The sequence below is a fragment of the Pundamilia nyererei genome, unplaced genomic scaffold (genome assembly GCF_000239375.1).
Source record: "Pundamilia nyererei isolate P.nyererei 1_Seehausen unplaced genomic scaffold, PunNye1.0 scaffold00012, whole genome shotgun sequence".
Lineage (NCBI taxonomy): Eukaryota > Metazoa > Chordata > Actinopteri > Cichliformes > Cichlidae > Pundamilia > Pundamilia nyererei.
This window is the reverse complement of record NW_005187413.1, coordinates 4,003,792-4,030,703: the sequence shown is the minus strand read 5'-3', so window position 1 is coordinate 4,030,703 and position 26,912 is coordinate 4,003,792. Positions and strand designations below refer to the sequence as shown.

General features: G+C 39.2%; 4 protein-coding genes across 12 annotated transcripts in view; 2 read left to right on the top strand and 2 right to left on the bottom strand.

Annotated features, from left to right (window-relative positions):
* Window positions 1-7,054, top strand: part of mst1 (macrophage stimulating 1) — a 12,906-nt gene extending 5,852 nt beyond the window's left edge. The window contains exons 8-18 of the mRNA XM_005724552.1: window positions 623-797; window positions 1,250-1,380; window positions 2,704-2,806; window positions 3,147-3,283; window positions 3,390-3,422; window positions 3,506-3,623; window positions 3,711-3,788; window positions 5,074-5,220; window positions 5,328-5,434; window positions 5,701-5,840; window positions 6,555-7,054. Coding sequence (XP_005724609.1) covers window positions 623-797; window positions 1,250-1,380; window positions 2,704-2,806; window positions 3,147-3,283; window positions 3,390-3,422; window positions 3,506-3,623; window positions 3,711-3,788; window positions 5,074-5,220; window positions 5,328-5,434; window positions 5,701-5,840; window positions 6,555-6,716 — 1,331 coding nt within the window. The 3' untranslated portion in view covers window positions 6,717-7,054. The remainder of the gene's footprint in view (window positions 1-622; window positions 798-1,249; window positions 1,381-2,703; window positions 2,807-3,146; window positions 3,284-3,389; window positions 3,423-3,505; window positions 3,624-3,710; window positions 3,789-5,073; window positions 5,221-5,327; window positions 5,435-5,700; window positions 5,841-6,554) is intronic.
* Window positions 7,055-9,365: 2,311 nt separating this feature from the next.
* si:ch211-161c3.6 (high mobility group protein HMGI-C) lies at window positions 9,366-18,323 on the top strand. 8 transcript variants are annotated; one of them, XM_005724553.1, is made up of 6 exons: window positions 9,366-9,652; window positions 11,582-11,751; window positions 11,854-11,937; window positions 13,377-13,427; window positions 13,574-13,612; window positions 16,003-18,323. In XM_005724553.1, the coding sequence occupies exons 2-6, from the start codon at window positions 11,647-11,649 to the stop codon at window positions 16,069-16,071; spliced, it is 348 nt and encodes a 115-aa protein (XP_005724610.1). In that variant the 5' UTR covers window positions 9,366-9,652; window positions 11,582-11,646; the 3' UTR covers window positions 16,072-18,323. The 8 variants fall into 8 exon arrangements, with proteins under 8 accessions (XP_005724610.1, XP_013764082.1, XP_013764084.1 ...); XM_013908628.1 differs by having other exon boundaries at window positions 11,529-11,751; XM_013908630.1 differs by lacking the exon at window positions 16,003-18,323 and adding an exon at window positions 15,808-15,877 and having other exon boundaries at window positions 11,529-11,751.
* Window positions 18,324-20,788: 2,465 nt separating this feature from the next.
* On the bottom strand, window positions 20,789-24,605 carry cunh3orf18 (chromosome unknown C3orf18 homolog). 2 transcript variants are annotated; one of them, XM_013908588.1, is made up of 6 exons: window positions 24,431-24,605; window positions 24,207-24,339; window positions 22,824-23,260; window positions 22,695-22,720; window positions 22,269-22,398; window positions 20,789-21,363 (listed from the first exon to the last, which is right to left on the bottom strand). In XM_013908588.1, exons 3-6 carry the CDS (start codon window positions 23,088-23,090, stop codon window positions 21,283-21,285), a joined length of 504 nt encoding a protein of 167 aa, XP_013764042.1. In that variant the 5' UTR covers window positions 23,091-23,260; window positions 24,207-24,339; window positions 24,431-24,605; the 3' UTR covers window positions 20,789-21,282. The 2 variants fall into 2 exon arrangements, with proteins under 2 accessions (XP_013764042.1, XP_005724607.1); XM_005724550.1 differs by having other exon boundaries at window positions 24,207-24,605.
* A 1,638-nt stretch (window positions 24,606-26,243) lies between these two features.
* Window positions 26,244-26,912, bottom strand: part of LOC102199228 (calmodulin-like protein 6) — a 5,590-nt gene continuing 4,921 nt past the window's right edge. Inside the window, 1 exon segment of the mRNA XM_013908567.1 lies at window positions 26,244-26,377. Within this exon segment, the coding sequence (XP_013764021.1) occupies window positions 26,244-26,377 (134 nt within the window).

The window sequence follows — 26,912 nt, the reverse complement described above, 5'->3', positions numbered from 1 at the left end:
TTTGTTTGTTTGTTTGTTTTTTAAATTACTTTCATGACATACAGGCCCATACTTTAAAAAATAATTGTAATTCTAAAGCAGGTAGATGATGGCCACGTGTGTTTTTTTTTATACACTCAAGGACTAAGAGAGAACGTGAACAACCAGCAAAACAAATCAAATAAACAGGGCATTAGTGTTCTCCCAAAAATTTCAACAGAAGTTGTGCAACCTGGGGATTTCCAATGAGAATCATTGACACAAGAGAAGATCACGATAAAACAGTGCCATCCTGTGGTGTGATTAGTATTATGTAACATGTTATTATCCTTCACACGTGGAAACCACGGCTTTTTCCTGAGCTTCTTGTGTTTTCACCGTCACCTTCACATCTTAATTTTCTCATGATTTTTATCCTGTTTCGTTAGGTAATTATTCTCCTCTTTTATATCTGTGTTTATTTGATCCTCCGCGTAGTTTCTCTCTGCTGCTGTAAATCAGCATCATTTGGTCCTTAAAGGTGATTCATTAAAAAATGAGGTCACGTTGTTCTTTTATCTCATGAGACTATTCCAACAAACTTTCGTTTTCTCCTGCATTTTGTTGATGTTTATGTCATCTTTAACCTGTTCCTTCTCTCCAGCTGAAGTTCACGTAGAGAAGCGCCAGCGCTCCAGCTTCACCACCAAGTGTTTCCGTGGGCGCGGGGAGGATTACCGCGGGAGAGTCAACGAGACCACGTCAGGCATCCCCTGCCAGCGGTGGGATGCCCAGCAACCCCATGAGCACCCCTTCTACCCAAACATATATGAGTGCAAGTAAGCGTTGATCGCTGTTAAGGTTAACCTTTTCATTTAGTCTTTTTTTTTTAAATTTTGTTTGTTGTCACAGCTTGTTAGTTTGATAGTGCTCTCGCTGCATTGCACATGAATATTAATGTCAAAACGTCATTGCAGTGAGATTTCTTGCATCTTATTTCTCTGCTGACAGTTGGCAGTAGATGATGGATAGTCAGTAATTCTCCATTAAAAGCAGATCGCTCTCAGAGTGGCAGCATGCATGTGAAATGAATATTAAACTTCTTTGTGATGCTGTGATCGCTCATCATGCCAGAAGTGATTAGTAGCATTTCATTCACTCAAGGGTGGGGGGACAAGAACTTAGTTATTTCAGCGTGATCTCTGTGTCTCTACACTAACCCGGCACAGTGTCAGTGACCAGTAATTTAATGCATCAATGATGAGCTGAATCTGTGTTACATTTCATCCAGGGGTTTGGAGGAGAACTACTGTCGTAACCCAGATGGGTCAGAGGCTCCCTGGTGCTTCACATCTGTCCCAGCGATGAGGACTGCTCTCTGCTTGCAAATCAAACGCTGTGCAGACGACATAGAAGCTGAGGGTATTAGCCTTCTTCTCCATTTTAATATGAATCCAGCGAACAGGCTCCTGTTGGCATTAATGAATAAAGATGACCTTACGATGCAGCGACTGTATGAATATTCATATGAGGACGTGCAGGGCTGTAATATCAATGTGATGAAGACCCCTCCAGCGAGAGCCCCAAATCCCTGGAATATCTGACGAGTCGCCAGAAATTTTTTCTTTTTTTCTTTTTCTCTGTTTGAACATTTAACTATAGATGAGGACAGAATTATTAGCCCTCCTATGCAAATTTTCTTAAAAAAAAAAAAAAAAAAGCAGCAAAGAGACAGTTTTGGATGCTTACATTATTTTACTCTGAAACAAAACAATGAAATTATTTCTCAAAAAGCCAAAACTACTAGGGGCAGGATTTTTATTCACTTTGGTCTTCAGTTTTCTCTCCACAGACCTTCAGTGGGATTAAAGTCAGGACTTTGTGCAGGCCACTCAGTGAAGTTCACTTTGGTCTTCTCGAAAAACGACGTTTGTTTTAAGTCGTTGTCGTCTTGGAAGACAAAGCGAAGTCTTCACCAGAAGTGACATTATTACTTGATCTGCCACACGGGGTCCATTCCTGTGCAGGCTTCTAGTAATTGTCTTCTTTTAAACAACAATTCCTAACTTGGCTAAGTCATTTACTAGTGTCTTGGTAGTTGTTCTTAAATCTTTAGAGACATCTCTCACGAGTCTTTAAAATCTTTTCTCCCTCTGCCAGGCTTATTCTGTGCGGCTCTTTGAATTTCCTGATGATACTTCTCACTCTAATTCTTGACACTTAGAAAGATTGTGAATCCATTTTGTTTTAACTTTGATTTTGGCACAATGCTTTCTCAAGTGGCAGCTCACTTATGGGTAAATTGGAAGAGGTTTACCTCAGGTTTAACTTTATAAAGCTCAAAGCTTGTAATATAAAAGTTAAATCACACCATTGCACAGCAGCGGTTTGTGCTATGGCTCAACAAAAAGGTCAGTTTTCAGGGGCTCATAATATGTCATTCATTTTTTTCCCTTTAATAATTTAATTACCGTGTGCTAAAAGAAATGATTTATGCATTGTAAATAAAACTACCATGTTGAAAAATTCTTTCTCTGTTAAACAATTAAATAATTTATCTGCATACCATTATTATAAGGCAGAAATAAGAAACTTTGTAATGCCCAGACTTCACCTCAAATGTAGCTTTGATTCTAAATGAAGACAAAGTGCAGTGTTGTTCTGTCCCATTATGCTCATTTGACAGTCTGCCATACTTAGTAATGGCCGTTGCGATGATGATGAAGTCTTTCGTCTTCTTTCCAGACTGTTACCATGAAAACGGAAGAAACTACAGAGGCACTGTGCGTAAAACTCGTAAGGGCATAACCTGCCAGAAATGGAACGTTAACACGCCTCACAGGACAAAGTAAGATGAACATTTAAGCTATTAAACAGCAGAAGATTTATTTTATGCACATGTATGACTATGACCACTAATTGGCTTTATATTGAAAGTGTATCTGCACTTCATACTAACATCGAGTGGATTTTGTTTTCTCTTCGAACCGATGAATACATTAGAAAATGTACTATTAAAACATAGGCTCTATACTTTCTATTTTATTAAGGTGGTCTGTAACATAATAGCTGGTAAAAGTGTCTTGAGCAAGAAAAAAAGAATAATATTGTTACAAACAGAAGGACTGTGGTGTTTTCAGCATTTTTAGCATGCCTATATATTTTAAGAGATCTGTGTGATCTTCCAGGATAAACCCAAGAACGCATCCAGATGCCAATCTGACAGAAAACTATTGTCGCAACCCAGATGGTGACCATCACGGACCCTGGTGCTACACCACAGACCACAAAACAGAGTTTGACTACTGTGCCATCAAACAGTGCGGTACAGATCTTTTCTACCTGTCTCTTGTAGCACTTTATTGGGCTGTGTGGTGATGGTTCATCCAGAGTTTGAGTTTAACATTCAGTCTGTTGGTGTTTTTACACAGCTGGGGAGAAAGTGTCTATCACTGAACCAGTAGGTTAGTTGAGCAGGCTTTCTAATATATTTCAAACATCTGCAAAATATGTTTTACAGTATTGAGTCGCCTTTTTGTGATCACAGAAAACGTGGAGTTTAGTGAGTGTGGAAAGAGAGAAGACCGGGCCCATACGAGTCCCATAATGCGTATAGTGAATGGGATTCCTGGGAACTCACCTTGGACGGTGAGCCTGAGAGACAGGTGAGTCTGACAGCTGATGGTGTTTAACAGTTATAGTAAAAGGCTTTCTGCTATGTTGGATGTAACCTCTGACCTGTGTGTGTGCAGAAAAGGAAACCACTTCTGTGGAGGATCCCTGGTTAATGCTAGATGGGTGATCAGCACCAAACAGTGTTTCTCCTCCTGGTAAGTCTGGTTCTTTTAAAAGTGCTCTCTGATTTCACACATCGAAAGTTTTTGGCATTTTTGCAAATGTTTATTCTTAATAAGCGTTAGATGAGAAAACTGATTCCAGTTGTATGTCCAGTCACAAATAAAAACAACTCCACGTTAGCATTTCAGCGTGCAGCTTGTCTGTACTGGTTTAAACCAGATGCAGAGGTTTTCTTACTTGTGTAAAATACCACAGAGAGAACAACAATGGCAAAAGACCAGAGATTATTTTGGTGTTTGTGTGTTTAAAGTAGCACGAGAGCATGAAGAAGACTGGGATCATTGCAAAACATTCATGCAAAGATATTAGAGCAGTAAAGAGAGGCAGCGTTCACCTGTTCAACTGCTCTTGACACAAATATTCAATCAGCCAATTGCATGGCAGTAATTTAATACATTTACATATGGACAAGGTCCAGATGACGTCGTTGATAGAAAGACAACGGTAACTCAAATAATCACTTGTTACAACAACCAAGGTATGCAGCAGACACACAGCAGCCTGTCGACAGCAGACCACACCGGGTGCCACTCCTGTGAGCTAAGAACAGGAAACTGAGGCTACAATTGATACGGGCTCCCCCTAACCGGACAACAGAAGATTGGAAAAATGTTGCCTGGTCTGCTGAGTCTCAATTTCTGCAGTGACACTCAGATAGTAGGGTCAGAATTTGGAGTAAACAACATGAAAGCTTGAATCCATCCTGCTTTGTATCAACGGTTCAGGCTGGTGGTGGTATGTAATGGCACACTCTGGGCCTCTTAATACCAACTGAACATTATTTACGCACCACAGCTTACCCGAATGTTGTTGCTGACGATGTCCATCTTCTGATTAAACTGGTTTCTTGAACATGACTGTGAGTTCAGACTACTCGAATGCCCTCCACAGTCGCCAGAACTTAATCCAATAGAATCTGAATGTGGTGAAGGCAGAACAGGTCCTAACACAGTTTTAGGAACCTAATTACTACCTAATAAAGTGGTTGGTGAGTGCATGTAAAAGTGTGAAATTTAAATTAAATCTCTAATAGGTCTGACTTACTGTTAGACTTTGGATGTTTCTAAGACATGTCTAAATTTCTCAGTTTCTCAGTTTACAAAGCTTCAGATTTACCATCCAGATATGATAGAGAGAAAAAGCCGTTCATTTAAATCTCATCAGGAAAGTAAATAAGTAAATAATTTCCAAACTTTCAAAACTCAAAAATGCTTTAATATATATTGATAGTGCTTAATCATCTGAATGTGTGCATAGCTACGTTGACCTGCCTGGATATTCAGCCAAGATGGGAACTCTGTTTCGTGATCCTCAAGAAGGAGAACCCGGTGTGCAAACCATCCCTCTCACTAAGATTGTTTGCGGACCTTCTGAGTCTCAACTGGTCATGCTACAACTGGAATAGTGTGTACTGTCAAGTCCCACCAGCACACACACACACATGCATGCATATGTACACAGACATATACCTAAAAGTCCTCCTGACTCTTTTTCCTCCTCCCTTTCTGTAGCCCGGCCGAGTTTAATGCGCGTGTCTCTCAGATTTGCCTCCCTCCTGAGCGCTACATTGTAAGCGAGGGGACGAGGTGTGAAATTGCAGGATGGGGCGAGACAAGAGGCAAGTATAATCCTTCGGAAGTGCCGACTTCATGCAGTACCCTTCTACTTCGAATAATTAATAAAAGGTGTCTTCCTTAGAACGAGCATCTTGTTTCTGCCCTTGAAGTAATGTTTCTTCTAAATGAGGGCTATCCAGGCTACTGAGCAACAGATGGCACTGCTATTTTCAAAATCTTTCAACAGCTGTCCAACTTCCTTTTCGTTTCACTGTGCCTCTAAATACATTAGCTGCTAACTAATTCCTTCTTCTTAATCTTTTTCAAGGGACTGGTAATGAGGCTGTCCTCAATGTGGCCCACATGTCTGTTATTAGTAACAAGGAGTGCAACAAATACTTCAGAGGTCGTGTTCGTGAAAATGAGATGTGCACAAACGCCTTCCAAGCTGGAGTAGGCGCGTGCGAGGTACGTATCTGCGTAAAAGTGGTGGACCATTTCAAAACTTTGCCGCTGAGATGTTACAGGAGAAATGCAAGGTCCCCTGCTTGAAGTGGTTTCTTAACCAAGTCATAACAGAAACACAGCACTGACCATCTTTGGTATTAATAGCTGTAAAAATTAATAGAATAGTTTGATGTTTAAAAATGGGAAAGTACGTGCTTAAACTGTGAGTTTAAGAGACACTGTTTAAATGTTCTCTTAAGCTGTGAGTTTATAAGGTCCTGGTAGGTGGATTTCATTACCTTTGGGCAGAGCCGATCCAGCTGGTTCCACCAGCTGTTTCCGCCGCTGTTTGTGTTAAGCTAAACTAACCAACTGCTTGTCTAGCTTTGTGTTAAAAGTGCAGATACTTGAAACCCCCTGCAAGAAAGTGAACACAAGTATCTTCCCAAAGTGTCAAACTATGTTCCTTAAGTGCCACAAAATAACGGCGTAACGTGTTAGGACTTAACGCTTCAAATACTGATGGTTGGGAAAACTGTTTGATAATGAAAGTTACTTTAAGCAAAGCGCATACAGTTATTTATATGTTCCTATAAATCAAACACAGTCACCAGTTGGATAATGGAAGTGAACTGGACAAGATGTGACTGCAAGATGTTTCTAACTTCAGCAGTGACAGTCAGTCATAACAGAGACAAATAATGACCCCGGAGTGTTGTTCCTGTGTGTCTGCAGCGAGACTACGGCGGACCTCTGGCGTGTCAGAACACGGACTGTTGGGTACTCGAGGGGGTGATCATCCCCATGAGGCGCTGTGGACACCCGGGGCAGCCCAACATCTTTATCCGCGTGTCTATGTACGTGGACTGGATAAAGAAAGTCATGGAGATGGCTTAGAAAGAGAGAGCGCCGTTAAACACAGAACTGATTATTCTGAGTGTTATCAAAACTTGCGAGACCTTTTCATGCGCTGAACATGTACACGTTTCCTCTTCTCAGATGCCTCTTTGTCTATAAAATCTATCCCTAACACAAATCCAGATTTATAATTAGAATGTGTTATATGACTTGTATTACTATTACATTACTATAATATGAAAAAAAATGTTTTGTAGTAATGCATCTTTCGGGATTTCTTCTGTTATGTCTGCATTACATCTGCATGATTTAATGAATCCTTTCAGTTGCAATAACTAACATTAGGTGGATCAGAATCCATTTTTTTTCGTTTTTTTGTTTTTTTTTTTGTTGCTGCTGGCAGCCAGAAACCAACAGATATGCCAAAATAATAAGAACTCAATAATCACGCACGCTGACATGCAAAATAAAAAGCCATGCGGAAAAGGTTCATCATAAAAATGTGAGCTGCTTTTCAGTTTTACTTTGATGAGATTTTTCATTTTTATTACCACTACTTTTCCAGTCTTTATTCGCCTTTACCCTGATAAATGTTTATCTGCTCACAACTACTTTTTCTTTCTTTTTTTTAAAACCTTTTTTTGTAATGTTTATATGCATCGCAAACAGGCATTAAAGGGCTTCTAATTTTGCCCGTTTTTGCACCAACTTCTAAAAAGATTTAAAAGCTTTCAAATGAATCAAATCAAATATAGCCCCCGAAGAGTCAGAGGAAAATATCGTCCCTAATTAACTTCCAGTTAGAGCAGGGGTGCAGAGGTTTACGGCACAGTTTCGGAGTTCCTAACATCCCCTGGAAATGCACCCTTTATTGCAAAACTGTACGCCTCCCCTGCTCTCCCTGGCAATGAATGGCACTCCGAAATACCTTCTTTGCCCCCAGCCTCTAAAGAAATCCCTCCTCTGCCTGTCTTTTGATGCCTGCCCCCACCTCTAAAGACATGCCTTTGTGCCTTATGCAGAACTGTATGCGCTGCACATTCTTTCTAGTTCTATAGGAGGATTTTTGTAACGCGGTCCTGATGAGCCCACGGAATTCAGCTTAAATAAACCTCAAGATCAGAGTCCAACCGAATCTCAGACACACCACACGCCGCGGAAGGCCAGTGAACTCTCTCATACATTGACACACACACACACGCATAATTTCTCTCTCGTGACCCCCCCCTCCTCCCCACTACCACCTCCTCCCCCTACCTCTACCTTCTCCCCCATTCTATCTTTCTGTGTCTTTCTCAGTAAAACTTAAACTTTTTTTTTTATCTCAGATAATCCCAAGATTTATGTTTATATTTGTTTGCAGAAATAGAACCCGATAAGAGAAAAGCTTAGACCGCGTTCCTGTCTAACTGATGATGGCCAGTTATGCTCCTGTTCTATAGAGTGTTTGGAAACAGCAGACTGGCGGTTGTGATTTCAGAGTCATCCTGTTCACTTTCATTTAGTAATATTTATAGTAGATGACTAATGAAAATTTGTATATGACTACCAGTTCTAAGTAACTGTTGACAAAAGCTGCTGGGAAACCCGACTGAAATCTGTAATAAATGCTGCCATAAAAAAACATGCAGATGTTTTCTTCTTTATTTTGCTTTTGTGCATTTTATGGTAATAACCTGAGACATATAGGCTACGTTTGGTTGAATTATTATTATTTATTTATTTTTATCTGGTTTTGCAAGATGTTCAGTTTAAGAATGTATTAATTACATTACTGCAAATCACCCAAACTAATCTCCGTGCTTCATCTTTTTTAACTTAAAGCTTTATATTTTGGTCGTACGCCAACGTGTTCACCTGACATGACTCTGTGAGTGGTCCAGTGGCAGCAGCAGCTGCCCCTGGAATGTGTATTCTCTGCGGTGGTTCAAACATTTCCATTCAATTTTTATCAGTTTGTGTAAATGCAAAAAGTTACATCTTGAAAATATATTATTTTTAGGGTTTTTTTTCCAGCTGCACACAGGCAGCATGTAAAGCAGAAATCCACACAGAAAGGGATCTTTTAATCTAAAAATGCTCCATGTTGACTTATTATTATTTCATTATTATTATTTGAAAATAAACAGTTGTATAATTTTTTTAATAACTGGGCTACACTTGTTAAAAGTACTTGAATACAACATCCAAAGATTGCATCTAATCGCAACTTTTTGCGTGCTCTATAAGTTTTTCTGCTGATGACTTCAAATGCTCTTTGCACAGTTTTTGAAATGAGCTGAGCCGGGGTTACATTTTCCCCTAAAGAAAATGTATATGATAGTGCTGCTGAGCAAACTTTGTTCTTCTGAAACTCCATTTGATGTTTTATTCCTTTATGACACAGTTAACATCTCTTAGCACTGTAGGTGGGGAGATAACAGAGGGACAAAGAGTGAAACTTTTTGCTTGAAACAGTGCAGACAGTCTGCTCTCACAACTCTGTTCTGCTGAAACAAACTGAACCTTTTCCTCCCTTCTTTGGGGAACTTCCCAGCCCCCAAACCCCACTTTGGGAACCCCGGAACCAGACCCTCCTGTCTGATGCCCGTCTTTCTCCCTCTTAAGTGGGTGGTCCAGGGAGCTTTTAGGGGCGGGGTCCGCTGTTTCAACCCTCCTACCCTCGTTCTTTCTTGAAACATGCTTTAATAGAGAAAGTATGCAATGCATACAGCTCTGCTACAACCCCCCACTATACTGCATCTGGGGTATTCGTGACTGGACGTCTGGGGGATCACACACATTTCCGATTAGGAGGAGGGAGGGAGAGAGAGAGAGAGAGAGCGAGGGAGCGAGAGAGAGGGAGAGAGAGAGAGATTACCCTTTCATTCCAGCCAATGAGACGGTCGATACACTAAGATTTTCATAGTTGTGCAGGAGCACAAAGTGGAGTGAGTGTGTGTGAACTTCCAGGTAAAACTGCAAACCAACTTAAGGTAAGTCGAACCGCCTCTGCTCCCTCTGTTATTTGGCGCTGGCTGCATGGGCAGGATTGCTCAGCCAGAACACGGAGCCTATAGCCTAAATGTATGTCCTGCTTTTGAAAGCAGAGGTTTTGCACCTGTGTTGCTTGCCTTTGTCCTTGGCAATGTTTTTTTTTCCTCCTTCTTCTTCCAGCTCTTTCTAGCACACGGTTCATCCACTTTGGCGAACCTGTTATCGGTCCAAAAACCCAAACACATTAGAGATCGATTGCGCAAGTGATGGAAGCAGGGGGATGTTGTTTGGTCAGCGTCGACTTTACGCTTTAAAACACTGCTGGCCTGTTGCTCGACTGTTGTTTTGGCGTTTGCATGTGCCAGTTACCAAACTCAAGTCGACGCTTTGGGCTGACGGCTTCGCTTCAGGAGCGCCTCGCGCACCTTGGTAAACGCTGTAAAAGAATGTGTTTTTATGGTTGCAATTGCCGCCCATATGCAAAAAGTACATTCAGTCCCGTACTTGACTGCCAAACGCGGACTAGTTGAGCGGACGGTCTGCTGCTGCAAGAGAAGTGCACGTCGCCTGTTGAGCTGTTTGGAAACGAGTTTTAAAAGCGACGAAACGACGTCGTGCGTCTCGTTTGGCTTTAAATCGTTTCAAGCGAGGACGTATTTCTCAAATTACTCCGACTTCCTGCTTCGGTGCAGCCGTTTTTGATAGGCTGTGTTGGCAATTAGTGTTTGGCACATTCCTCGCAGAGCTGCCCGTTGTGGTAAGCGACCACCTTGGGACATTACCAAAAGTCAGTTTTAAGTGGTTATTTATTGTTTGTTCCACCCATGGAAATAAACCCATCACGTTTACAAATGGTTCGACCAGTGATCAAAGTGGAATATACAATGTTTACAGTACCAGTGCTATTAATCAGGCCCGTGATGGGCTGCAACTAGAGCTGAAACAAGTCAGTCGACAAAATAATTCACCAATTGATTTTTTTTTAAATTAATTTATTAATTTATTTTTTACAAAGACTTAACTGGCAATTGTTGTGAAAATCGATTTAACGTGAAAAGTAGTTTTTTTTTTTTGCAAATGTATATAATGCAAACGTTATAGCCACCTGAATGTTGGTCAGGCAGTCCAAGCGACACGAAGACGTCCTGAAGGGCTGCAGGAGCTGTGAGGGCCATTTTATTGAGTAGACAGTTAATCAGCTGTAAAGGCCTATTTAGAGATTACAGATTTACTTTGTAAATCTATCTTTTTGACCAAACCAAATATATTCACCTAAACCTTACACATTACTATAAGAAATTAAATGACTCTTACATTATCCAAATAGCTGTAGCTTTATTTCCCAGTTTTGCACTACAGGCTCCAAACTGTAAATTTACTAGCAGTTTCAATTCTTTTTGTTAAGTTTTTGCATGTAGCGTCTTTCATTTCTTGCAAATCATTGTCTGAGTTGCACAAGTTTTATGTCGCATCACCACACGTACAACATGCAACGCCTAGCAGAGGGCAGATGGAAGTGGGGAGTGTAGTACAGTAGATGCAGATTTTGGATGGTAGATTGAGTTGTGAATATCTGTGCTACTTTTAGTCTCTGCACACCATTCTCATGTTTCCTTGCATTTGCCAGACCCCTGTCTGTGTTCCGATGAACTTGGTGCCAAGGCTTATGTATAAGCAGTTCCCACGCTTGCTCTTGGAAAAGAGTCCTGTGTGATCCTGAATTATCCTGTTAATGATGTCATTAAGCACTGATTGGAACTCATTGTGGTAATTGTGCAAAAAGAAAATTATTTGAAGTGGTATAATAGAGCTGATTATGCTAAATTTGTCAGAGACGATTGCTGCGCTGCATTCAAAACGAGTCATTTTTTCCAGGTTCCTTTGCTCGCATCTCCAGCTCCTGATACTCAACTCTGCTCCTCTTTAAGCCCTCGAGGCCGCTGCTCCAGGCTTTGATGCCCACACAGTTTGAAGCAGGTGGACAGACGCAGGCATGAGTAACAGTGGGACCAAAGAGCCATCTCCTCAGCCAAGCACTGCCCAGTCACCTCCTGAGCCTCAGCGTAGGGGCAGAGGTCGACCAAGGAAACAGCAGCAGGTAGGACTCCATTTATTAAGCATGTGAATGTGATGAGCTTTGCCTTACTGAGCCGATGGCGTGTTTACATCTACTAGATCCGCATCTAATGTTTCTTCACAGGAGCCTGTTGGACCACCAACTCCAAAGCGGCCAAGAGGACGACCAAAAGGCAGCAAGAACAAAGGCCCCAGAACTGCACTGAAGGTTGAAACTGATCAGAGTATAATTTCATCACAGTTAATTTGTTTCAAATAACCAAACATTACATAATTGAAATTGGCATAATAAGAAAGCTGAAATGGATGCAGATGCTTAGGGTTTAGTGGCAGTGTCTGCACTTTTTAAACAATAATTCAGACTTTGCAATCTTAGTGGGCTTAACTTTGCAATGTACCTGTGTTAGTGAGGGTTTTTTTGTGTTTTTATACAATTTAATTCAATTATACTTTTGTGGCTACAAAGCAGCCATCACAGGGCAAAAATGAGGTTGCAAAACAGACAGAAAGAAAGACAAGCTCAAGTTAAATCACTGCAGTTTTTATGCCTCATGCGTTATTATTCTGACAAATAAAACATTGTCTTGTCAGGAACAACGATTACATTACATAAGTGGTTGGAAGTATCAGAGTGGATGGACTTCCTTACACCACCTTGCTTACACCAGCTTTAAAGACTTATTTTACTGTAAAGATCAGCAATTTTCTGGCAATAGACTCGTGAATGATTTGATTAGTCTTTTCCCATATAAACCAACCAATATTCATCATTTTGCTGCTTGTAAAATTAGACAGAAATTTGTGTGCATATCAAAAAATTAGGTTTCACTGTAGTTTAAAAATAAAGTAAAGAAAACTTGCTGTAGAAGGTGTGACATCATCATCATCATCATCATTGATCCACATCTTGTAGTGGATCAACTATTTGGCTAATCATACAAAAATATGCTGAAAAATATAATTTGAAAATTTTCTGTTTTGTCAGGAGACATCAGACTCACAAGATTTCTTTTTTATTCTTCATCACTAGCTGTGAGGGGGAAGTGTTATTGTCAGGCAACTGAGCTTGTTAAACTTGTTACAACATGGCAGAGAGAGGTATTTCATGTGTAAGCCTGCAATTAGACATGGCAAATCACACAAATCCATCCTTTGTGTTTTCAACCTGAACATTTCTCAAAACAGAATGATTTTAAAGAAAAGAACTCCACAAATATTAATTTAAATGTTCCTCTTTAATTGTTTAAAATCATTTTACTTGGTTGTGATAGGCCAAGTAAACTTTGCACATGCTGATGCCTGCGAAAACTTTAATTTGGCATATTGTTCATCTGTGCAGGCACTGTACATGCATACAACTCCTACCCCTTGCATTTCTTTATTTTTTTTTTTGCACTAAATTCTGAAGTTTTGTTTCAACTGTTGACTTTACCAACAGGAGTTGTACAGCCCCATCAAAGTATTCACCAAAATGTTTCTTTAATTAAGGAAATGGTGCCACTCCTGAGAGGGGTGTTCCCCCCTTGACCTACAGGAAACTGTATCTAGCAAATAAATATGGCTGCTGGATTGAAGATTGAAAAACTACAATACTCTAAAGAAAACCACAGGATTTGTGTTTTCAACCGTTTTTCTCTTCCTCTGCAGAAAGTAGAGCCCATTGGAGAGAAGCGACCACGTGGGCGACCAAGGAAATGGGTATGAAGCAATCGCTGACATTCATGGAGTTAATTGTAAATGTGTGTCCAAAGCCTCCAAGGTGTCTGTGTATGCTGGAGCTGAGCAGTCCTTGAGGGCCCGTTTTCCTTCATGTTTAATTAATTCTGCTGCCTCTCTTTTCACAGCCCCAGAAAGTAGTGCTAGAAGTAACTGAAGAACAGCAGGTGAGGAAAACGAAATCTTTAAAGGGCAGTAGGGTGGTCCGGTTTTGTTTTGATGTAGCACTTTGAGACGCAGGTTCCCACAACTGAAACGCTGTTGTTGTTGTGAAAGTGCCGCTGTTTGAATAATGGAATTAGGGCCTGTGTTTAAGATGCGCTTGAGACACCTTCACAAAATAAAGTAAACCACTTAACATTCACAGCCGCGTTCCCCACTATATCAAATTTATGGCTTAACAAACTTAGCAGTGGCTTTGCGGCGGAATCCTTAAAACATTTACAATCATCAAATCATTGAAGTCTCTTGCAGTGTAATCTGCATTATTATAAGTCACTTTCAGAGTTTGTGACTGTGGTGTAATGTGAGCCCTGCTTCAGTTGGGCAGAAATCTCATTTTGTGTCATACATTTACCTTTTGACTAATGTCAGTTACATTTATGTTGTGAGACCTGCAGTGCTGATTTGCATAGCTTATCTTATTTATTAATATCAAAAGTTCATCATCAAAGAAAAACTACATTCAAAAGTCCCTTGTACTTTTTAGTGAAGCTGCAACTAAAACAACACGCTATAATCTGGCCTGCAAACTCTACAGGGTGAGTAAAAAAACAACAAAACAAAAACATTAACAGTTGCGCAAGTAGTGTATGCACTGTACATTTACATAACCAGTCTACTCACAAGTATTGATAAATACCTAAAACGAAGAGCAAAATACAAAAAAATGTCTAACATTAAGTTTTAAAATATTGAATCTGCTTGAAACTAGTAGGTAAAGGTTTCTAGAAAGTTGCACCAGCTAGTGATGAATATTTATATAATACAAATAAATATTTTCTACTAAATGTTATTTGCCCCCTTTAAGATATTTAATATAGTATACTCAGTAACTTACAAACTTAAGTCCCTAAAATGACATGGTGTTGACATGTCCTCCATGATGCTGCAGATACTATTTTTTTAAGCTGCCTTTAGTCCTGGTAGGATTTACTGATAGCAATAAAAGTGAGATAGAGAGAGAGACATGATGGAAACGCAGCCGCTAATCTACTAGGATCCGCGGGTTATGTAAAATTAGGCTTAGTGATGTGCAGCCTGTTGACTTTAAACTGGTCGTGGCACAGAATCCCATCCTCTGGCTTTGTCATTTTAACAGTAAAGTCCTTTATGCTATATGTATACACTCAGCTGCCACTTAATGCATTAAGTGTCACCATAACGCTCATGGTCCATATTCTGAAAAGTGTCCAGTTAACTGCCTGATAAATTTGCAGTACTGTTGATCTGTATTGCAGTACTGGTAAAGTAGCAAGTGACACCAGTGACAGAACAGAAATGCCTCTTAGTGTCAAAATAAAGCCTTTCCTTATATTTTTCTGTATCTGTTCATGGAAGAACATCCCAAATAATTCCATCTTCTGAAAAGTGCCCCAAAATCTAACAATTGTAAAAGGGAAAGACTTTCAAGAAGCGAAACTGCCTTGTTTCCAGGGTACTGAAGCACATTGTCTTTAATTAATCCTTTTTACTCCCCTGCACGTTGCGTATCTGCTCTTTTTAAATATATGGATTTCACTTTGCGCAATGCTGTGTTTCAGTTCAGTACTCCTAGGATTTGTGTATGTTATAACCTTCTCAGGCCTTGGCACATTTTTACTAAAATGCAACTATAAAACCACTTAAAAACTCATTACCTTAGCACATTTGATAGCAAAGCTGTCAATGCACATGCTTCTTGCGCTTCATGTACACTGACTTCATGAGGATATGCCAAATTCTTGAAAATTCACAGATGCCGTTGCTAAATTCCCCAGATAAACCGCCAGAAACATCGTCTTGTGACACCAAGTGCTTCTCTGTAACTTTGGTTCGTTTAGCCCTTTTTTTTCTTCTTCTTCTTTTTTTTTTTTTTGAATTTCAAATGAAGTTGCACAACAGTTCTCACCGAAGCGGGGCAGTTCTCTTGATGCCCCTCGTGTGTCTTATCGCATCCTCTCCACTAAGCAGTTTGTCAAAGGGGTTGAGATGCTTTAAGAACTGAAACCGTTGAGACAGACTCCATTTCTCAGACGCACACACATGAAGGGGAAGAATGAGTCAATATAGTGAGGGGAAACCTGCTCTAACTGTTCTCTTCCCCTGTCTTTTTGGTTTCCTGATGTAACCGTCATCTTCCTCACATTTCTGGGTCTGACAGCTGGAACCTGCTTCCTCGCACGCAATCGCTCCATGAGATTTTAACAGTCATTCTTGTATTCTCGTGCGTTTTCTAGTATTGATTCATGTGCTTGAGCATCATGAGTCAGTAGACCAAAAGAGATAACAACAAAGTGAAAAAGTGTTTTGGGTTTTTTTTGTTTTTGTTTTTTTTTTGGGTGTCCTGCTGTTCCAGGGCGCTTCAGAAGAGGCTGAGGAGGGTCCCTCGTCATCTCAGGCGGCAGCACAGGAGGAAGGGGAGTAGATAGGGCACCTCTCTACCTACCTCAAGGTTTGGCCTCCGATAAACAGGGGTTTAAATCTGACTCCTATCTGTGATGGGGATTCAGGAACACACAGACACACACACACTCAAAAGTAATTGCAGTCAGTAATTTCTTCTCCTGATGTGATACCTTGGATTTGTTATAAATTTTTTAAGAGTTTTGGATTTTTGGTGAGCAAACTGTGTTTTAACATTGGAGTATTTGATCTTTCAGTAAGGTTTATTGAATAGGAATAGTTCCACTTTTTGGGAAATGCACTTGAGACATACCATTTTCACATATAAATATGCCGTTCATACCTGCAGCATCTCTAAAGCTCGCACACACATATTGTCTCATTTCTGAAATCTAAAAATGTAAAAGCAGTTTTTGTGGTCGTTTTAGACGTGCCTGCTTCTCATGTGACTTTAAGCAGTAAAGGAAAAACAAAAAGGGTGCATTTCCCATAAAAATTGAACTATTCCTACAAGTATGCCAGCTTTCCTGAGCCCCTTAGTGTGCATGGTTGCGTGTGAGCGAGTGTGAGCGCGTGTGTGCGGCGGTTGCATGGAGAGGGGACTAGGCTGCCGGCTGAAATGAGACTGGTTAAGAAAAACAAAGGAACCAAACTGAATTGTTTTTATTGAAACATGTTTCTAAATCAAATATCACAAACCCTCGTATGAAACATCGTTACAATATAGACATGGTGCGCTGAAGTCATTGTGATGAAAGTTGTGTGAAAGGTTTAAACTGAAAATGAAATATCAAATTATTTGAGGGGTGGGGCAGGGGCTCCTTACAAAAAAAAAAGAAGATTAAATTGGATCCAGGGTTTTGTTTTTCTTCAATCCAGCAGCTGATTTGAGAGAAATTGTTTGAATATTTCATTTAGAAAAGAGAAACCCTTCACACACATCATTTAGTCAACAAGGATGTTGACATGTCATTTTTTTTTCACTCAGGATTTCACTATTAACAGTGCTTTTACACCATATTGAAACCTCAGGTACAAAACTATTCAGGAACATGTCTACTCAGAAATAATTATGGTGCTGTGTTTGTTGTGCATTTCTGATCTGTATTTGACATTACCAGTATGCCTTGACACAAAGACCTCATTTAAACCTCAGTTACCTTCAGCTTCTTAATCTCTCATTCTACCTCAGTAACACAAAATGATCTCCTGCAAAGTAATCCTTCGCTCCCTCAACAGTGATATACACAATTACTGTACACACACACACACGCGTGCAAACACACACAGGTTTTTGTGCAGATATACAGTACGATTAAACACGAGGTTTTCAGGGCTGCAGGCCAACATGTGGAAGCAGATGTTACACTCCAGTCGGGGAGTACAAATAAAAGCATCAGTATAAATTTTTTTTTTTAACTGTATTTGATATAAACTGAAGTGAGATTTTGGTTGTTTGCTCTCCTGGGAAATAAAATGCAGCCAATAGTTTACAACAACCTGATGAAATACTTGCTTTTTAGGGTGCAGTTCCTCATGAAATTTTTGTTTTTTGGGGGTGGGGTGGGGATTGTTATTCTTTTCTCATTTTTATTCTATCATGTATTTTCTGATTCTTACACTGTAAGTTGTATGTGTGACACTCTTAATACATGGCAGCAAATAACCACAAAGTGCTGAAATACATAAGCGTTATGGCTAACTTCAGGCACCGGCCATACCAGACCGACTAAGGCTATAGCAACAAAACACCTCGTTGTACTGAAGGTATTGGGAGTGCGTTTTATGGTCTATCAATTAAACAAGTTTAACTTTATTTAGTTTCATAGAGAGGAAGTGCATCATATCTTGTTGCAAATTTTACAGTCTTCCTTTAAAGGATTGTTTCACTTACCTCTAAAAGCATGCAGCTACACAGCTACAGTACGTACACCTCAATGCAACAAAGTGCATGGGATTTATTTTGTGGTGCTTAATGAACATTTTCTGTTGAAGCTACTTTCTACTTAAGAAAATGTTAACAAAGTGGTTTAAGACTTGTCCACACTAACATACTGTGGTAACTCCCAGTCTGTAAGAACTCTATAAATAAAACTCAGTTCATCTCCATTGCATTCAGAAATCTTAAAAAAAAACAAAACGAAATGGGAGATTTTCAAATAGAAACATTAATTCAGAACTAGCTGCATGCCACCAGAAAAAGTGAATGTAGTATTTTTCACCATGAATACAGTACTGTGCAAAAGTCACCATCATTTCTATATTTTGCATACAAGGAGCCAGACTTTCTTGTAATTTTTTAGGTAGACTTGAGCAATAGTTCTCCAGGTTTTCTGAAGGTCTTTCAAAGGTTTTCTTTGGATATTGGCTACTTTCAATCCAGTCTTTGTAGCTAACCATTTATATAGAAATGTTTTTGTTCGTTAAACCACTAAACGCTGTGCTGGGAATCATTCACGCATAAAAAAGGCACCTAACTCAAGGGATGAAGAGTGCTGTGTCTACACATAACAGACAACTTGGCAAATAACCAATTATAAGTTCTTTGTAAGTATCTTTGGGCGCTTAAAAAGAACAAAGACTTCTTTAGTTGAATCTACAAAATATAACAGTTTTTCAGGCAAATACTAGTTTTGCTCCAACAAGGTGACTCCTAAAGATCTACTAGAAAGAAAATCCAGCAAAGCCCTGATACAGGACCTGAAGGGTATACCTGACCCTTTAGCTCAGGGGTGTCAAACTCAAATACACAGTGGGCCAAAATTCAAAACTGGAACAAAGTTGCAGGCTAACATTAATATTTATTGAAAAAAAAATCTTCCTTCAGATATAAGAATGAATCTTTTCTTATGGATCAAATAAGTTTTGCTGGAAAACTGAATATGGAACAAGCAAAGCTTAATACTAAACGATATATATATTAGCTGTGTAATACCAGTAGGCCAGCTCTAATAATAATTTGGTATGGCTTCGTGGGCCAAATGTAATTAGGCTGGCGGGCCAGAGTTTGACACCTATGCTTTAGCTGATTTATTTAGTGTTCAAGCCTCATCAGAAATGGTTTTCTGCCCTTCTTAAGGCAGAAACTAGGAGAAAAGGATGAGGTATGCCAAATTACACAAAAACTGGACCAAAAATCGGTGGCAATGGGGCTTATGGATTGATGAATACAAATTAGAAATTTTGGGTACAAATCACAGAAAGGAACACTATCAGTCATAGATTGGCCTCAGACCTCAACGTTATTGAAGCATTGTGGGCTCATCTTGAAAGAGAACAGAACAAAAGAAGAGCTTTGAATGTCCTTCAAGAAGCCCGGAGAACTATTCCTGAAGATTACTTAAAGAAATTACAAAAAGGTTGCCTAAGAGAGTTCAGGCTGTGGTAAAGAATGAATGTGGTCATACCAAATATTGAGTTTTTTTCCTTAGAAACTGTATTTCCATGTGTCTAAATGTTTCAGTAAGTTGGTGTACCTATTTCCAAATTTCCTAGCAAAATTTAAAGAAATGAGTGACTTTTGCACAGCACTGTCTCTGGCACCAGACAGTAATGCAGGGAAATGAAATTTACAAAAAAAAATGTAATTGAACGTTAAAGGTATTTTATATATATATATATAATATATATATATTATATATGTTCGTAGATAGTAAATCTGGTTTCTATCATGAATCAACATAAGTAGCCACATAGATATATAGAATAATCTGGAGAGCTCAGGATGTCTTTTTCCCTCATGGAGATGTTTCTCATACAAATGACTGAATCCTTTATGTCTAAAACATCAGAGGTTAAGAAATTTCCTGCCTCCATGTAGTTTCAAAAATGTTTTGAGAAGTCGTTTTGTGAACATTTATCCAAATTAGATATCACTTACAAGTTGCTAATTACTGCACATTACTTGAATATCACCATTATTTACTGTATATATGTTTCTTCCACGTAAAATGTACTTATATTATCACTGATATTTTGTATTTCAGTCATTTCATGTATTTCAGCATTGTTGACAAAATTGCAGCCGGATTAGATCTTGATTCAGTGTTCATCTGCATTGACTTTAATTTTGTTTTTTGCTTTTGGGTTGTTTTTGCTTTTTTTTTTTTTTTTTTGACTATGCTCCCTGGACTACCTCTGAAAACCAACACGCCGGGGTCATCTCTGGGGGAAACTCTTGGTTAAATATGTCTAATAGTTCCCATTAGACCTGCAGGTCATGTGGATCATGAAATTTTGAAGTAACTGTCAAACTAGTACTGTTGTAGTCCACATCACTCATCTCACTACATTCATATGACCATAAGTGAATGGAAGTCAGCCTTAAAGGGTGCCTTTTAATTTAACTACAGCTGAGTCAATGTGTGTTATTTTACAAGAGCTGTCTAGATATTTACTCTCTAAATGGGGACAATGTTTTGTGATTTTACTGATAGTTATATAGTTACATACAGTACTTGATCCATTTTCAACTCTTGAAAAGGTTGAAGTGTAACTTGAGAAATCAACTTTTTATGCCTTACTCTTAACACCATTTTGTAGTTATGTTATGTGTTGATGTGTCCTCATCCACTTCCTTAATAGAACTCACAAACCTGTGATATATATTTTGTTTTGATTCTTTACCTTGTGATTTGTGTTACTCAACGTCTGCGCATCACTTATTAATAAAATATCACCTATCAACTCCTTTGTTCTAGATTTGTACAACAAGAACATTTCGTTAGAAAAAGGTTTAAATAACTTTAATGTACACACACGCAGAGAGACAATCCTTAAACGCTCACAAAAGAATAAACCGACTGGGGAGAAACACTTTACTTAAGGATGGAAACACATCCAGCTTTGAATCTTGTCAGGAATGTAGGACCAAAAAAAAATCACTAGAACACAGATATACACTTCTCTTTTATGAAACATAGACGTAGATACTGAAGCTCAGAAGAACTTTCCTGACAAGCTACCGAATATTTTAACAGCAATGACATGACATGATTTTTTTCCCTTAAAAAAAAGTGCATCCCACTTCATTTGTGTGCCCATATGATAACAGTGCAAGATCATATGTGATGCTTCCCGTTGCCCTTCTCCACCATACATGCAACCGCTGCCGTTCCACGCATGGTGACGATAACCTTCATCAGAGCTCCAGTTGCTCCGCCACACAGTCTGGTTTCCCTTTATAGAGGCCAGCAAACCTCGCAAACTGATTTTATCCAATGGAAGAGAGCTGTTAAGCGTTGAGAGCTTTGGCTACATCTGTGAAGACAAGACGACTGGGCCTTTGTGTTGTCCCTTGGGAGCTTGTAAGAGTCTGCAGGAAAGCGGTAGCAGAAAGCAGGAAAGCGAAAACCGTTACATTAAGATCATGTGATGACACAAGCTTTATAGTGTCATTAGTAATAAAAGACAGAAGGAAACTATAACAATAACTCAATTATTCTTTTCCCAGTAATGTTTTGCTACTTTTAGAACAATAAGATCACCTACACAGACTGTGCCAGAAGCCACAGACCATAGATGATGTAAATCATAAAATCTGGAATTATGAAAATACCGGCATGTGTTATAAAACTGATTGATGCCGTTGTCCTGGTTGTTTTACACAGCCAAAATAAAGTTTTGAAAAAAATATTAAGGTTTGAAAGCCATTTTTAGGCTTTCAAATGCATTTAATGCACAACATCAACAAGGACACAGTGGGATAGATTTAGTCGACATCTGAAAACTCTGAAAATGTGTTTGCTTCATGTGGCCCCTGGGGTAGTTTATGTGTAAGTATTTAGTTGAAAGAGTGAGAAGGAAAGGATGTGAAAGGTAATATGAATGTAGGTTCAAAGGAAAAGGCAGTATGATGTAGCGCTGTTTGTCCTCCATGTACATACTCTAATGCAGATTAGGTCAATGAATTAGAGGTTGTAGTTTATTTGAGATACAGATACAAAGACAGCATGAAAGAATAAGGGCAGTGAGAAAAGGGGGTTTTAGAGAAATGGTTGAAATGACACACAGGCCATACTTTACCATTTTTTGCCTTTTATAACTATGCCATTGTCAAAACTTAAAAGGAATTAAAGAAAATAAAGAATTATGACAGCGAAAACACTAAACAGGAAAGCAATGTCATAAGAAAAACATACAAAAAATCTGCACTGAAATCTTCAGATTATACATAAAAATAAACACAAACAGTAAAAAAAGAAAAACTGTCAGTCCTACCTTGGCGTTGGGCCCTGTGATGCTGCCTTCCCGACCGTGATCCAGCAGTTCCTGTTCCAGCAGGTCATCTTGTTCTTCAGCTGGATCGAAGTTGTACATGGGCATGAGCTGGTGTCTCAATTTCTCCAACCTGTGTGATGACAGGTTAAAGATGAGTAAGGGGGGGGAAAGACTTTGAAATTAACATAATAATCATGTTGAACACACACTGAGCCAAACTTGGTGCCCTCTGTGTGATCCTAGTGGTACTAATTTGAGCAAATGATTTGCTTTTTTCAGGAATGATTATGCACTAGATCTCAATGTAAGCTTAAACCCATGAAATACCTAATAAAGATATGTTTTAGTTGAGTTAATTGATTATTTTCCTTTTGTGAAGACTCAAAACAGATGGTAATCCAGCCTTGCTTGGTTGTGGCAACTTACCGCTTCCGTTTCCTGATATATAGCATCTGGAATGGAGAAGCAAAGATATGACGGAGAAAGTTAAATAACTTTTATGTTTTATACTGTGTGAAATGGTTTTGAAGAGACCATGTTTAAATGATTCCTTACTATTGCCACTGCTAAGCCAATGACTGTGATGATGCCAAAAGGTACAAGCAACATTCCCATGCCTGAGCTCTCAATCACGACTTCTGGCAACGCGGTGGCATTCAAATTGGTCTCATTTGTCGTTATAGTCACAGTCATTAACGTTCTTGAGGTGATATTGTCTCTGCTTCCAGGACTTGTCGAGAGGAAGGGGATCGTGGAGGTTGTAGGGGTTGTGGCAGTTGTTGAGAAAAAACTTGTAGTTGTCCTAGTTCCATTTGCAGCCATGTTTGAGTGTAGCTGTTCCAACCGGAGTGTGGATCTTCACTATTTGTGTAGATGCTGTTATACTGCTCAGCTTCTAGTGTGTGTCATGATCAGCAAAAGTGTCTTCGTGCTGGTCCGACGTCTCCTGAGGCATCGACGGTGCTTTGGCCATAAGATCTGTAAAATAAAACCTAACACACGAAGGAGAAGCTGATAACTATTTTGCTACAATGAATCTGTAGAAGGTTTCATGTGATAAAATGAATTGAATGAACCATAACCATATATATGAAAATGCTTACATCCTATTTTCTTATTGCTTTTTTACTCATGATTTAGTTAAATCTTTAAAAAAGAAAAAAAGAAGAAGCAAAGAATTAACATTTCACTTTTGGAACCCTCACCCTCATATTTACTCAAACCATGGTGATTGTGCCAGTGGGTTGTGGTAGGTGTTTTGGGCAGGATGTGGGTCGTAAACGCACAGAAGGAAATCGGTATGCAGAAAAAAAAAGCTTCATGAATTTCAGCAGAATGGTAAGCGTTCAAACTTCAATATGCACTGTGAGGAAATGTGTTGGCAGCGTATTCTAACATCAAAATCAACTTACATCCACCCACACACACACACACACACAGGTTCCATAAATATCCTCTGCATCCAAGACTTGGTACATGTACTATGCACATCCCATGAGAGTGCAAAGCAGTTTTTCCTTAAGATTTACATTATATGAGGAGTGCTAAAAGACGAACATGCTTTCCATTTTGTTATATGGTGACACAGAAAGGCATAGACATATGATCCATTCCTCCCTCCTCATCCTGTCTGCTTGTGCTCTTAATGAGGAACATGTGCAACTGAAGCCAACCAATGAAATACAAAGACTGGATTCAGTCATTGCTCTTGTCCAGTTAGCCATTCCTACACTCCACAAAGACGGAGCATGCAACATTTTACATGGTCTTTGTGAGGATGATTGTATGATTGTATTACCATGTGATACGGATGCGTGTTATGTTCAGTTAACGTGTAGTGGATCTCAGCTGTCCTGCACTAACAGCTGAAGCTAATAATCCTGCCACCAGGACCAGGTCTTACTCATGTGTCCTCTCAGATTAGAGATCCATACGTACCTTAACATACAACATGCATGCTCAGAGGTGACCTGCGGCAGACTAGGGGCAGCTAAAGACAGAGAATTTTCACTGTAAGAGGCAACATTTGCTCCAGTATTTGCCCCTCCTCCTCCTCCTCTTCTGCTTCCCCCTTTAGCAATGCAGGTATTGGACAAGCTGTTTACATTGACAAAACAGCCATTTTCTCTGAAGATGGTTTCCACACGTCAAAGAAACCCTACCCTGGTAACCCCCAAGATCTTCCTTTCCAGTTCTTTGATAGCCTCCTAGGATCTACTCCCGTCGTCTTGCCCTTTCTTGTATTTCACACAGCAGAGGTTGCTCTGGGGATGCTGCAAACAGAGATCAGTGCGGCAAGCTCCCTCCCCCTTTACCCTGCAATTGGTCTAATGGCTTCAAGATGATAAATGTGGTTGGCTCCCTCAGCTGTCTGTTTGGCTTTGCAAGGATGAGAATGGGATTTAATGGGACTGCACACCAGATGCTGTCAGACCCGTGTGAATGACTGCATCCGGGTGGCAGGTCTGAGGAAATTAACCCTGTGATGTCTTCTGTCCGAACCTCAATGACCCGAATTCCCCCAGGAACACATGAACAGAAGAAGAAACCAGCAAAGAAATTAGCATTAAAATTTTGTTTCACTGGTAAGGATTTGCACAGTTGCACAAAAATCACCACACAGATAAGTGACTGAACACATTTTATTTTCCATTTTTTTGTCGATTTTAAGCAAATCTGTAGATTCTTCAAGTCATTTTGAACAAGTTTCCAGTCATCATTGCCACAAATTCTGAAAAAATAAAAATAAGGACCCAGATCTGTCTCAGGATCTCCTCTTAGTTGGATATGCCTAAAATACCTCACAGAGTAAGCACCCAGGAGGGACCCTAGTCAGATCCCAAAACTAAATAAGCCGGATCCTTTTAACCTGTTAGCAGTCGGACGTACCGCCCACGGTACATTGGATGGTTTAGGGGACTAATTGTAAATTTGTAGGACTGCTAAGGGGTTAATTGTGGACTGTTAGGAGTTTCAAACCCTTCATGAAACCTAACTCAATGTCTAATAGACCCGGCAGCCACCCTTCAGAGGAAGCTCATTTGTAGATTTAGATAAAATGTGTAAAAGCAATAATGACTTGATACACTAAACATTTTCTGATTGATTTGAACAAAATAAAATTTATCACAATCATCGAAATGATAAAATATAAAAGAGAATGCATATAACATGCCTTCATAATCAGTCTCCATCTGCCTACATTGATATTAAACATGAAAAAAATACCAAAGACAAATTCCAATTAACACTAAGTGAAACTACGATGGCGTATTAGGGCCACATTAAGAAAATTATAAATTATTGTCCAATTTGAGAAAGAAGATGAAATGTGTTGTTTTTTTTCAAGTCAAACACTGCCATGGCTGATATATCCTCTACAAAATACCTTGTGTATGATGAGTTAGTGAAACAACTTGATGAGCTGTGTTATTGTGTCTTGTGATGCAACACGACTGGATGAGAGTGTGACCATCGACACCCTTGCATCTGTCCATTTCCAGTAATTTTATTTTGCAAACCCGGCCAACTCATTCAAATTTGTGTGTTTTTTCCTTCTGACCAGAAGCAGCTTTCTGCACCATCTCTTCAATGGTGTTATACTTCTCACACTGTGTGTATGTGCTAAAAATAATAATTATTTTTTACTAATACTGATCCCGAAGTATGATTTCACTAGCTTGTCTACACAGGGCATTTTGTAGAGCGTATAGCAGTCGTGGCAACTTTAATCTCCACATTTTGACCTTTTTCCTCCCTTTATGCTCAAAATGAACAATAATATTTTTATTCTTAATGTGACCCTAACACTCCCGTGTAGAAAACAGTCTGATTAGCATATCCATGCTTACTGTGTTTTTCGCAGAATATGTTATAGCTTGATTTGAATTAGGGAACTTTTGTGCCGTGTAACAAGAGTGGAGAAGTATGATGTCTTTGTTACAACTTTGTTGTGTTTTACTTACTTGAGCGTGTTCAGGCAATATATTTCTTACCCTCTTTATCAAATACTCTAAAAGCAGCTCTGAGTTCAGAATCCTGGTTCTTTGTTCTTTCATGGTGTAGAACCATGAGACCCAGAAAGCTTTCATAGTTAAATACTCTTTTTCCTGAAACATCGCAAAAATAATACATTTTAATCTGCTCCATGTGTGATTTTTATGCATATATAAAAAAAAATCAATACATTTACATGTATAGGGGCTACATATACCCTTTTAATTACACAGTACATAATAACTACACCTAAAGAAGATCCTCTACAAGCAATATATCTCCTTTAAAGGGATGTATTCTACAGATATATATATCAAAATTGTGGGTATGTCTCAGCTTGCATTGGTTCAGACAGAAAACGGAGGAGGGAGGTGTAAAGAGAGCAGGGAAGACAATAGGAAATCGGAAACAGGAAAGGAAATTGCAATATTTCCTCCAGTTCTTCAGATGAAATGACACATAACATAACTAACACAGTTTTGCTAAGTTAAAGTGACATGAAAACTATACTTCAGCATAAGTTAAATCCCAGGAATGCAGTGTTTCAGTGCATCACAGGTCATATAATGGTTAATTCATTATATCATTCATTTCACAAATGCAAGAAACTTTTAAATCACACTAGGAACAACTGAGGAACAATGAGCA

What these genes read in the sequence shown, in the direction of transcription:
- si:ch211-161c3.6 (XM_005724553.1), top strand. Translation starts at nt 11,647, where the DNA reads ATGAGTAACAGTGGGACCAAAGAGCCATCTCCTCAGCCAAGCACTGCC. An exon ending in GACCAAGGAAACAGCAGCAG is followed by an intron (nt 11,752 to 11,853) that starts GTAGGACTCCAT and finishes GTTTCTTCACAG; the next exon opens with GAGCCTGTTGGACCACCAAC. An exon ending in GTGGGCGACCAAGGAAATGG is followed by an intron (nt 13,428 to 13,573) that starts GTATGAAGCAAT and finishes CTCTTTTCACAG; the next exon opens with CCCCAGAAAGTAGTGCTAGA.
- cunh3orf18 (XM_005724550.1), bottom strand. Translation starts at nt 23,090, where the DNA reads ATGGCTGCAAATGGAACTAGGACAACTACAAGTTTTTTCTCAACAACT. An exon ending in TATATCAGGAAACGGAAGCG is followed by an intron (nt 22,399 to 22,694) that starts GTAAGTTGCCAC and finishes GTCATCACACAG; the next exon opens with GTTGGAGAAATTGAGACACC. An exon ending in TCACAGGGCCCAACGCCAAG is followed by an intron (nt 21,364 to 22,268) that starts GTAGGACTGACA and finishes GCTTTCCTGCAG; the next exon opens with ACTCTTACAAGCTCCCAAGG.